Source organism: Bos indicus x Bos taurus, chromosome 16 (assembly GCF_003369695.1).
Source record: "Bos indicus x Bos taurus breed Angus x Brahman F1 hybrid chromosome 16, Bos_hybrid_MaternalHap_v2.0, whole genome shotgun sequence".
Taxonomy (NCBI): domain Eukaryota; kingdom Metazoa; phylum Chordata; class Mammalia; order Artiodactyla; family Bovidae; genus Bos; species Bos indicus x Bos taurus.
Genome location: NC_040091.1, coordinates 42,570,577 through 42,582,736, shown reverse-complemented (window position 1 = coordinate 42,582,736; position 12,160 = coordinate 42,570,577). Strand labels below are relative to the sequence as shown.

The 12,160-nt window shown below is 39.8% G+C and overlaps 1 protein-coding gene across 9 annotated transcripts in view; it reads left to right on the top strand.

Annotated features, from left to right (window-relative positions):
* The window catches only part of KIF1B (kinesin family member 1B), a 151,394-nt gene that overhangs the window by 93,124 nt on the left and 46,110 nt on the right, over window positions 1-12,160 (top strand). For 6 of the 9 annotated variants that reach the window (XM_027564934.1, XM_027564939.1, XM_027564935.1 and 3 more), the window contains 5 exons: window positions 5,794-5,887; window positions 6,831-6,979; window positions 8,859-9,037; window positions 9,840-9,977; window positions 11,141-11,389. In XM_027564934.1, the coding sequence (XP_027420735.1) occupies window positions 5,794-5,887; window positions 6,831-6,979; window positions 8,859-9,037; window positions 9,840-9,977; window positions 11,141-11,389 (809 nt within the window). The remainder of the gene's footprint in view (window positions 1-5,793; window positions 5,888-6,830; window positions 6,980-8,858; window positions 9,038-9,839; window positions 9,978-11,140; window positions 11,390-12,160) is intronic. The other 3 variants (XM_027564941.1, XM_027564940.1, XM_027564942.1) reach the window with 1 other exon arrangement.

Here is a 12,160-nt window from a genome sequence, read left to right as displayed (position 1 = left end):
TCTCCAGCCTGGGCCTTCCCCCAATCTCTGGTCACGGACACACAACTGTGACCTGACATCCAGAGAGTTAACTGGCATCTCACATCTGAACTATCTAAACCAGAGCAGCTAGCTCAGACCAGAATCCAAGAGTGATCCTCAGTTTCCCTTTCTCTCTCACACCCCATGGTCACATCTTCATCTGCAGGGCACACTTCTCCTGCCTCTGAAACATATGCCAGCTCCATTTGCTTTTTAACACCTGCTGAGACCCTGGACCAGGCCACTGCCATCTCCCTTGAAACTGCAGGGACAGCTTCACGGCTCCTGGCCTTATTCCAAGTCCACAGGCAATTCTCCATGGACATTGGTATTTTTACTACATATGCTAGATTTCCTGGCTCTAGGCTACCAGTGACTCCCTTAGGATAAAATCCACAGTCCTTTCTATGGCCTATAAACCTGTCCATAACCCAGTACCTATCTGACAGTTGTCAGCTGCTTCTCCAGCTCTTCTCATTCCTCCAGTCCACCCACACCGGTTTTCTTGCTTTTCCTTAAATACACCAAACTCCACATTAGGGCCTTTGTGCTTGCTGTTAGCTAAATTTGACTGGAATAAGAAACCTCCACCAAGGATCTCAGAGTGCTTGCTTAGATCTCTGATTAAATGTTATCTCTGCAGAGAGACCTTCCCTGAGCACCTAATCTTAGCTTTCCTCCACTCATCTCTGCTCTCTATTGGCCTCTGATAATTCCCTTTCTTCCTAGGACTTCTCTCTCCTGAAATCATAGCATGTACTGTGTCTGTTTACTGTTTAGCGTATCTCCGTCACCAGTGGAACTTTTGTCTTATTGACCACTCACTATCCTTAGCATCTGGCACATAATAGGAGTGAAGATGGTATTCATTTGTCAAATGAATGGACGGATAGTGGTTTTTCTTTGAAAAAAATAGCATGCTCTGAGTCCAATTGCTTGGGTTCAGGTCCTTTTTCTACCACTTGCTAATTTTGATCTTTGGAGAGTTACTTAATTTCTTTAAGGTTTTTCTCCTTTTTTAACATGAGAATAACAACAGAAACATTTTCATAGCATTATTGGGATGCTTGGAACAATCCATGTTAAACATTTAGAATAATTCCTAGCACAAAGTAAGCTTTAAAATAAGGATAGTCGGGTGGGAGAGAACATTCTAGAAGAGGAAACAGTCGGTGCAGTGCCTTTATAAATATGGAGCATATATTCAGTTAGTTGGAACTTTTTATAAACAGAAAAGACTATTGGTAAATATATTATTTTTTAGCATGTTTTCTGTAATGATTCTAATTTACTCCATGAAATGGACAGAACAGTAGTATCTGAATCTCTTTATCCATTTATTGCAGAAAAATCCAGGGCTTAGTAGTATTTTTCTGGTAACAATCAAAATATCCTTGTTGGAAGCTCATATGCAGCCTGGTTTGGGGAAGAGGAGGCCAATTCAAGAATTGGTATTGACATTTGGGGGCTTCCTTGATAGCTCAGCTGGTAAAGAATCCACCTGCAATGCGGGAGCCCTGGGTTCAATCCCTGTGTTGGAAAGATCCCCTGGAGAAGGGAAAGGCTACCCACTCCAGTATTCTGGCCTGGAGAATTCTATGGACTGAATAGTTCTTGGGGTTGCAAAGAGTCAGACATGACTTAGTGACTTTCACTTTCACTTCAAATTGACATTTGGACTACCAACTGCTTATAGAAATTTTTCCTGGTCAAAGTGTAGTTAAAGTTTTAGGTCTATAGCATTATTGAACATCTCTTTATGTCAGCTTTACTGCCACTAAAGCACAACTACAGCTTTTAGGAAAAGTCACTCTTTTAACTGTCAGAATCTAAGGACTTTGTCTTCATTTGGTAGTTTGACCAGCTTGTAAACTCATTTTTTTCCCTTTTTTAAAAATTGAAGTATAATTGCTTTCCCATGTTGTGTTAGTTTCTGCTGTACAACTGAGACTCGGTTGTATGTATATACATATCCCCTCCCTCTTGAACCTCCCTCTGCCTCTCCCGTCCCACCCATCTAGGTCATCACAGAGCACCAGGCTGAGCTCCCTGTGCTATACAGCAACTTCCCACTGGCTATCTATTTTACTCATGGTGTAATCCTATTCTTGAGGAAATCCTTAAAAATAAACCAGTCACAAAAAGTCACAAGCATACATGATTCCACTTACACGAGATACCCTAGAGTAGCCAAAATCATAGAGACAAAAGGTAGAATGGTGGTTGAGGACTGCAGGGGTGGGAGTTAGTATTTCATGGACAAAAAGTTTCAGTTTTACAAGATGAAGAATTCTGGAGCATGGACAGTGGTGATGGTTGTACAACATTATTAGCGTATTTCATGTGTTAAAATGGTTAAAATGGCAAATTTTATGTCATGTGTATATTGCTATAATTAAAAAATAGGGGCAAAAATGAAAAACAAAAAAATTCTCAAGCTAAAATATTAACATTTTTTTCCATCTGATGCTCTTTAGGTAAATCAACAGTCTTTCTCTTTTTGCTGAGAGAACCCTATCTCATACATAGGTTTTTAAAAAAAAAACCCAACCTTTTATTTTGAAAAAAAAAAAAAAAAGAGTACAGTGAACCTTTGTATACCCATATGTATATACTATTTCTGAATTGTTTGGAGTAAGTTACAGATACCATGTTAGTTTACCCCTGCTGCTGCTGCTAAGTCGCTTCAGTCGTGTCTGACTCTGTGCGACCCCATAGATGGCAGCCCACCAGGCTCCTCTGTCCCTGGAATTCTCCGGGCAAGAATACTGGAGTGGGTTGCCATTTCCTTTTCCAGTGCATGAAAGTGAAAAGTGAAAGTGAAGTCATCCAGTCGTGCCCGACTCCTAGCGACCCCGTGGACGGAGGAGCCTGGTAGGCTCCAGTCCATGGGATTTTCCAGGCAAGAGTACTGGAGTGGGGTGCCATTGCCTTCTCCGAGTTTACCCCTAAATACACGTAAATATCCTAAAACCAAGGATATTCTCTTAATACCATTATCCCATCCAAATATTTAATACTGATTCAAAATCATGTAACATACAGGTAATTTTCAAATTTCCATAATTGTCTAAAAAATATAAATGTTAGAAGTATGTATGTTTTTTTAATACAAGGTCCAATCAAGGTTTATTTATTGCATTTGGTTCTTTTATCTTTCATTACATAGGTATTTTTGAAGAGTCAAGGTCCCTTTCTAATTTGATTATTTCTTCGATATTTGATTTAGGTTAAACATTGTTAAGAACGCTATTAATGTTATATTGTGTACTTCCATCTGCTTCACATCAGTAGATGTAAAATGTCAATTTGTCCTATTTTCAGTAATGTTTAATAAATTTAGTTAATGTGTTTTTTTCTAGTGCTTTCTCATTAGTAGGCTCTTGCGATTGTGTGAATATTCTGTTTTCCATCTGTCAGTTGTGATAGCTTGTATTAATGATCCTTGGATGATTCAGTTACTACATCTGGGGTTGCAATGTAGTAGTGATTTTCTGTCATTCCATCTTCATTTGTTAACTGGCCTTTTGTTTTGTTTTTGGTAAGGAAGAGCTTTCCCTTTTTTCTCTTTATCTTTCAGTATCACTGTGGTCTCATGGATTCTTTTTATACTCAACGTGCTATATATTCTTTTCCTGTTGTTATTATTTATTGACCAGTGGGAGTCTTCATCCTTTTGAAATGGTCCTCTTGGTCTTTGAGTACTCTGTGCTTCCTGGCACAAGATATTCTGGGGTTGCCTTGTATTTTCCTTGCTCCAAATCTGAAATCAATCATTTTCCTAAGGAGCCCTGGTTTCTGTTAGTGGAGAATGGTATTTAGAAACCAAGATGGGGGGCTGGATATATGTAGACAAGAAACTTTCTAAAAACACTGCTTGTCATTTTGATAGTATGTTGCCATTTAAGAGGACTTTCACATACATTTTAAAATGGTTTGTCATTTCGTCCTTCCTGCAGTCCTGCCTTAAAGTTAGGCAGGTAGAATAATAAAATCTTTATTTTAAAAAAAGGCCAAAATGAGGTGTTAAAAGGATTAACTTTCCCAGAATTATAAGACTAGTAAGAGCAGATTCCAGGAGCAAAACCCATGTCTTTATACCTGGTACTTTATGTTTTTCTTTTTCTCTTTTCCCCACAGTACATGTTATCCTAAAAAGCATGTTTAGATGTCTTTCAAAAGCTATCTTGCTGACTCTTGGTCACTGCCAGCTCCATGAAAGAGAGAAAGTTTCCTTTGTGAGACTAAACAATAAATGACTAGAGCCTGGAGAATATTTGCGTCCTTCTTAGCATCGCCATCGGGAGCCCCTTTTGTGATGGAGTTCGCTAACTGGGCTTTCAGTGATCCTCTGTATGCATGGGATATTTGATTTGTGACTTGGAGAGCTTTGTTTGAAAACAGTACATGGTCATACCTAAACCTTCTATCTCTTTACAGCCTGTAATCATGCCACTCCTGGAGAAGCAGGAAGCCTAATAGTTTATTTTTTAAAGGCTGTGCTTAATGCTGTGATTTGGTATTTTACTGTGTGAAGGTCTTTTCCTTAACTTGTTTTGTTGTCAAAAAACACAAGTTTTTTTTTTCATGAACACACCAAGGAACTGTTTTAGACACTTTTTTCCCTGTTCTCTCTCCACTATGCCATTTTAATACCTCAGATATACATGGTATCAGTTTACATACTGTGTGTATATTTGTGTTTTATACATTAAAAAGTTTTTTTTAGTCCCCCAAGAACCATTTTATTTTTCACTAATAGTAGCGATATCACACTTATTGAGAGTGCATGGAAACAAGGGAGAACGGAAGGATGAATATGATTTGTAATATAATAGTACATTTTATAACAGTATATTTTGATATAAAATTTCTTTATTGAATAAATAAATGCAGCATGTAGATTATTTCAATCCTAATAACACTGTGTTCTTTTAACACTGAGGTTCCCTGAAAACTAAATTTATCCTACATCTGCAAAGATAGTAATATTTCATCCATAGAGAGTTGCAGAGTCTATGATCTGAATTTTTTCTCCCATCCAAACAGATAAGTGGAACTCTTAGCAATATTGCTGCTGCTGCTAAGTCACTTCAGTCGTGTCCGACTCTGTGCGACCCCATGGACGGCAGCCCACCAGGCTTCCCCGTCCCTGGGATTCTCCAGGCAAGAACACTGGAGTGGGTTGCCATTTCCTTCTCCAGTGCATGAAAATGAAAAGTGAAAATGAAGTTGCTCAGTCGTGTCTGACTCTAGCGACCCCATGGACTGCAGCCCACCAGGCTCCTCCGTCCATGGGATTTTCCAGGCAAGAGTACTGGAGTGGCGTGCCATTTCCTTAGTGAACTTAATCTTTTCCAGTATTGTTTTTCTTTGGAATTCTTGGATGTGTCAAGATACTATTTAAATACATTTTAACCTTTAAAGGACACATGCATTTTTTTTTCCTTGAAAAATTCCCCCTTTCTTCTACTGTAATCCCAAATAAAGAACTCTTGAGTCTAAGGAGTAGAAAGAGAGACTGCAGTTAAATTCCCTAGAATACAAGATCTTTTAAAGCATTTACCCAGTGCAGACTATTTTGGGTGCTTTATGGCTTTGTTCAGAAGCATTTCTCTGTATGTCTGTCTTTTTATTGTTGCTTCCTGCCGCTGTCTTCTCGTTTCTTTGTCTTTTGCTGTCTCTCCCTCTCCCAGTCTTCCTTTCATTTCTCTTTTCCTTCCCTCCTATTTCCTCTCTCTCCTACATGTTATCTTCTTTGTTTTCGTTCAGGACTATGAGAGTAAATTGCAGGCCTTGCAGAAGCAGGTGGAGACGCGATCCCTGGCTGCAGAAACAACTGAAGAGGAAGAGGAGGAGGAAGAAGGTGAAATCTAGAGACTGAAACTTTCCTCTGTAGATGTTTTGAATCTGTGTTGTCAAATTCCTGAGCCAGTTTAAAGATGATTTAAAAGATGCTTGAGGCTAAGAGTCCAGGCTGTACTCTATGAAGTGGGGGTGGGACTAATAGTGTCTCTTAGAACCCAAGGTTTCTGAGCATAGTCTCCATAGAAATCTCTTAGTCAGTTTACATAAACTGTCTCATATTACCATACATATGAAATTTATATAGATGTGACAAGCAAATATAGAGCTTAATCTTTGTTAAGATGCTCTGTTTTACAGATTCCCCTGGTGGTCCAATGGTTAAGATTCCACATTTCCAGTGTAGGGGGCGAGAGTTTGATCCCTGTTTAGGAAACTAAGATCCCACATGCTGAGTGGTGTGGCCAAAAAAAAAAAACAAAACCAGGATGCTCTGTTTTATTTGCTGGTTTATGTCAGGATTACCCCGTGAGGACTTTGGAATGTAGAAGCGTGCATTTAAATCTCTTTCTGGCAGATTGCTCATCACATTGTTTTGTCATACCTACCTGTCTTAAGTTTTCTAGAATTTCTTAGTTGAAATTAAAATGCGGTGTGAACATTCATCATATTTTATTTTTTCACCCAACCTCTTCAGTAATCTCAAGGCTTCATAATAACTTTAAAGAAACTCTTAATTTGTACACTGAATTCTTTATTTTTAAATATCTATGTGAAAACTGACCTTTTTTTTTCCTCTACTAGAAAGGAAAATAGATCTGTTTCAAGTTGTACAACAGACTAAGGGTTTTTCTTTATTATAAGCCACACTGAGCTGTATCTAAAAAAAAAGAAAGAAAAACTGGAAAGTAACTTGATTTTTTTAAAAAGCTGAGGTATAGGAGGGATGTAATTTCTACATAGTTATGAGTCCACCATTAAATACACCTGGTTTGCTTTTTCAGTTCCATGGACACAACATGAATTTGAGCTGGCCCAGTGGGCCTTCCGGAAGTGGAAGTCTCACCAATTCACCTCATTAAGGGACTTACTCTGGGGCAATGCCGTTTACCTAAAGGAGGCCAATGCCATCAGTGTGGAACTAAAGAAGAAGGTATGGAGGTTGTGGGAACAGGGACCATCCTGAGGCAGAGCTGAGCCTGATGGGCTTCATGGTCCTCATTTTGAGACCACCTTTCCCTTGGGTGAACTCAGCAGCTTTTTGCTGTGAAACAGGTTTGTGTATGCCTTCATTTAACATATGTGCCTGGAATGAAGTAGGTACTGGTTATTGTTCAGTTGCTAAGTCATGTCTGAGTCTTTGCGACCCCATAGACTGTAGCACACCAAGCTTTCCTGTCCTTCACTATCTCCCAGAATTTGTTCAGATGCCCATTGAGTTGGTGATACTATCTAACCATCTCATCCTCTGCCACCCTCACCTCCCCCTGCCTTCAGTTTTTCCCAGCATCAGAGTCATTTCCAATAAGTCTGCCCTTCACATCAGGTGGCCAAACTATTGGAGCTTCTGCTTCAGCATCAGTCCTTTCAATGAATATTCAGGACTGATTTCCTTTAGGATTGACTGGTGATCTTCTTGCAGTCCAAGGGACTCTAAAGAGTCTTCTCCAGTACCACAATTCGAAAGTATCAATTCTTCAGCATTCAGCCTTCTTTATGGTCCAACTCTCACATCCAAACATGACTGCTGGGAAAACCATAGCTTTGACTATAGAGAGCTTTGTTGGCAAAGTGATGTCTTTAAGTATTTGTTAAATGAAATTTTTAAAATAACATGTTTTCTAGCCTGTTTTATATATGAGGAGACTATATTCCTGATGAGAGTTAAAGAAACAGAAAAAAAAACAAAACATATCAGTAGAAAAATATTTCTCTTGGGTTCTGAAAATCTCAGTTTTCCTTTAGTTCTCTACCATTAAGATGGTACCTTTAAGTCCTCTGTGCCTTCTCCTCTACTAGGCTCTGAGAGGCAGTTTTGTGTAATGGACAAGCACATGCATTCTGCAACCAGACAGCCAGGTTCCTACCCCAACTCTCCCAGTTGTTTGACTCTAGTAACCTGGGCCTCTAGTCCCTCACCTACAGAGGGAGTTTAGCAACTGGACCTGCTACCCAGGGTTTTTGTGATTTCCTGAGGGGTAAGAGAATGAATACACATACAGTGTCAAAGTAGTGTCTACACATGGTAATTGTGATGCCAGAAACATCACACCACAGTATAGATTCATTGTTCTGCATGTCCCTCTGTTTGACAGTCTCCTGACTGCTAAGATTACGGGGAATAGGATGAGGGGGCAGTATTGAGAAGTAGGTAAGATCTCACACTGCCTGACTTTGGGAAAAAATCATTCTGTTTTTCTAGGGCTGTATTTTTAGTTTCGTGAAATAGGAATAAGATCTCTTATTCTTTTGTAACTCCATCTCATTTTGTGATTATATATTAACTATTTTCCTCTTCAAATAGATTAAGTGATGGCAGAGGCTAGGTCTTTTTTTCTCACAGCTATACCTAGCATTTCATTAATGGTTGGTTAAAAAAAAAAATAGGGAGTTGCCAAGAAATAAATGACATGATGAATGCAAAGCACTTTTCTGTAGTAAACACTTTTAAGAGTAACAGTTATAATCCTCTGAATTTAACAGAAAACCTTAGCACGTGTCCACCTGCTCTCATTTGGGGATGCATTCCTGGGTCCACCTTCTGTTCTCTATGGAAGTCTTTGTTCAGTCAACCAGGATATATTTATTGAGATTTTAGGTTGTGCAAAGACACTGTGCCAGGCCAGGAAAACAAAGACTGTAAATAGCTAAATGATTAATATACAAGTAGCCACGTTTCTCAATCAGAAGCTGTTGACCACATGCTGCTGTTTGACGTCTTTCCCATTGGGCCTGATTATGTTGCCTTGTTTCTGAACCTCACTTGGAAAAACAAAAAGCCTGTTTGTCCCTGGTTTCTTCTGTCCCTTTAGGTGCAGTTTCAGTTTGTTCTGCTCACGGACACGTTGTACTCCCCTCTGCCTCCTGAACTGCTTCCCACTGAGATTGAAAAAACTCAGGAAGACAGACCTTTCCCTCGTACAGTGGTAGCTGTAGAAGTTCAGGATCTGAAAAATGGAGCAACACATTATTGGTCTTTGGAGAAACTTAAGTATGAAAACATTACATGAAAAGCCAGTTGCTTTTATTTAGAAAATAATAATGAATTGCTCACGCGGGCTCTTTTCTCTGTGATGTTGCCACTGCTTCCTTTCTGTGCATCTAAATGCTGTTGCTGGTGTTGGTAATAGCACTGTCCATTCGTTTTCTTCTAAGTGAACAAATCGTGCTCTGTGAATACCTTTGTCATTTGTAGAGGTGATTTACATTTACCCTCCATAATGCTCCTTTGGCAGCGTGTGTACCAAATTTGAAATGACAAAGGGAAGATTACGTGGTACCTTGTGCAAAGATGGCAAGCAAATTTGGCAGGGAGGGGGGTGGAATCAAAATTAATTAACCCTCCATAGACCCTCTTATATTTTATAACTCTTAATTTTATAATATCTGTTTCTGTCTTGGATCTAGTAATTATTCATCTTTTCTGTCCTGGATCTCATGATGATGATGAATAAACAGGAAAGTTATAGCATAGCTTCCTTTGCCTTTAGTATAATGAGGTATTTTGTGCTGTTTCAGTATGTTTGAGATACCATATGCCATTGAACTACATTTATCCTGGGACTCAGTAGAGATTAGGTGGCCATTCTTGACTTTCTTGATGGCTTCTCTCTATATTCTGACACCTTGGATACTGAGTGTTAGAGTTTCTGTGCTTTTTGCCTTCATTCTTTTTTAATATCATTAAATGGTGGGAGCAGCTTTTTAAAACCTTGCATGGAAGATCCTTCCAGTGTGAAACTTTGATGTGGCCTTGTGGTACTAACCCAATGCACTTTACGTTTACTGTCCAGGCAGAGGCTGGACTTGATGAGAGAGATGTATGACAGAGCAGGGGAGATGGCCTCCAGCGCCCAAGATGAAAGTGAGACCACCATGACTGGCAGCGATCCATTTTATGATCGGTTCCATTGGTTCAAACTTGTGGGAAGGTATGTGATGATTTTATTCTTTTCAGGTAATGGTTTTAATTGTTTAAAGCCTCAAAGGTATTACATAAAGTTAAAGAAAAAAGTACAAAAAAGCCCCCATTTATAATCTTATTCGCTTACACATAGCCACTGTACCATTTGGTATATTTTCCTTCCCTTTTATCCAGCTGGCAGATTTAAATCTCAGACTTTGAAACAAAGTAGCTGACAGTTTTCCCTGCCTCTCAACTCATTCACAAAATGTCTTACTCTTGACCAAGATAGATTTAAAAGAAAAAGAAAACCTGTGTCTGTATCTGGCATGGTTCAGAATCACAGTATGACATGCAGTTTATCAGACTACAATTTCTCCATGACCTGCTACATCCTCACTTTAATTTTTAAAACAGTGCATCTCAGTTTAGTCTTTACCAAGAGTGAATAGTTGCACACCTGAGTAGCCCACTTGCACCTCTTTTATGTATACTTTAGTCAGCATTGAATGTGAGGCCATATTGAGTCAAGTTCTTAGAGATTTGGAATTTTAAAAGCAGAGAAATGTAAGTTTTCACCTTAATGATTTCAGAATTTGAATTATTTTCTGATTGAGAAAACTTTCTGACAGTTTTAAAGGACCTGGGTTCAAAGGTGAAGCTGAAGTCGTAGTATTTTGTAGAAATGACATTGGTCTTTTTCACTCTACTCTAATTGTAGAGTGTGTTTTCATTTAAAGAGATGAATTGGCCAGACACATTTTACCCAAGCAAGGTATATACCTACTTTGCCATATATCATTCATCCATTTTGTTTTCTGCTCCACAATGACATGGAGATTGGAATAAAGATTTAAACTATATTATTTCACTTGATATTGAGTGGCTCCTTTGAGGCCTGGCTGCTAATCTTTTGTGTGAACGGGAGAACATAAATGTTTTACAGCATGTTATTTACCTGGCATATTCTACTCATGTATTCCCTTTGCTTTTCTTATTCTAAGGATCAGTCCTTGTTCCCTTTCACCTGAACCAGATGATTTATGCTTATTTTGTCCTTTTGCTTTTCCACTTGCTTATTTTGTTTTGGTTCCTCAGTGGGTTCTGTCCTGTTGGCACCTGTAGCTTCCTGTTTAACCGACTGTTCCTCTCTCCTTGGCTGTGTCCATCGGCGTGTCCCCTGGTGTCTAGCTCCCCCATTTTCCACGGCTGTGTGAATGAGCGCCTTGCTGACCGCACACCCTCCCCCACTTTTTCCACGGCCGATTCCGACATCACTGAGCTGGCTGACGAGCAGCAAGAGGAGATGGAGGACTTTGATGAGGAGGCGTTCGTGGATGACACCGGCTCTGACGCAGGGACGGAGGAGGGCTCAGATCTCTTCAGTGACGGGCACGACCCGTTTTACGACCGGTCCCCATGGTTCATTTTAGTGGGAAGGTTGGTGAGGTTAAAGTGAGAAAGGCGAAAAGGGACCAGCTCTTGCTCTAAAGAGGCTCCTTATGCAATTTTGGACAATTTTGCTTTAATCTAGTTCAATTCATGATGCGGGTGAGAGAGCCCTCAGGCAGCGTCTGGGAGCTTCTTGGCCTCCTCAGTACAACATATGTGGCAGTGTGTGAAGACTTTACATGGAGGATCCCTTGTCTTACAAGCCTAGTAATTTTGTTCTGAAGGAGGAGACCCCAGAGGAGAAAGTAATTAAGGCCAAGAGTCACACTGTTCTGGAGTTGGAGAGTGTTATTGTGGTCTGATAGTTCCTCTTGTAGGAATGTAAGTGAGGAAGCCTAAGGGGGCAATATGAGAGGGAGAACAGAGCAAGTCCAATGTTAGGAGAAAGGGATTCTTGGCATCAGCAGGAATCACAGGGACAAACGTAGAGTCAGGAGTAACATTAGGTTTATTTCTTGCATAGTCTATAGCCCAGAAAAGAATCAGGAACGTGAAATTCCCTCTGTCTAACTCAGATGGATACCTTTCTTTTGCAGTTTCGTGGATCTTTGGCTTCTGCTAAGATATTACCTGTAGGCATTGTAATGATGAATCTCATAAAATTATCTGTTGAGACTGTCAACAATGGATATTTGTTCAGTGCTCCATGACACTGCTTTGTGTTGAGTTTAGCTGCCAAACTGAGGCATTGTCTCTGGCCCCATCTGTCAGTGATGCAGAGCTCTCATGCACATGTTCCTCATACTGGGGTCTTTGTCT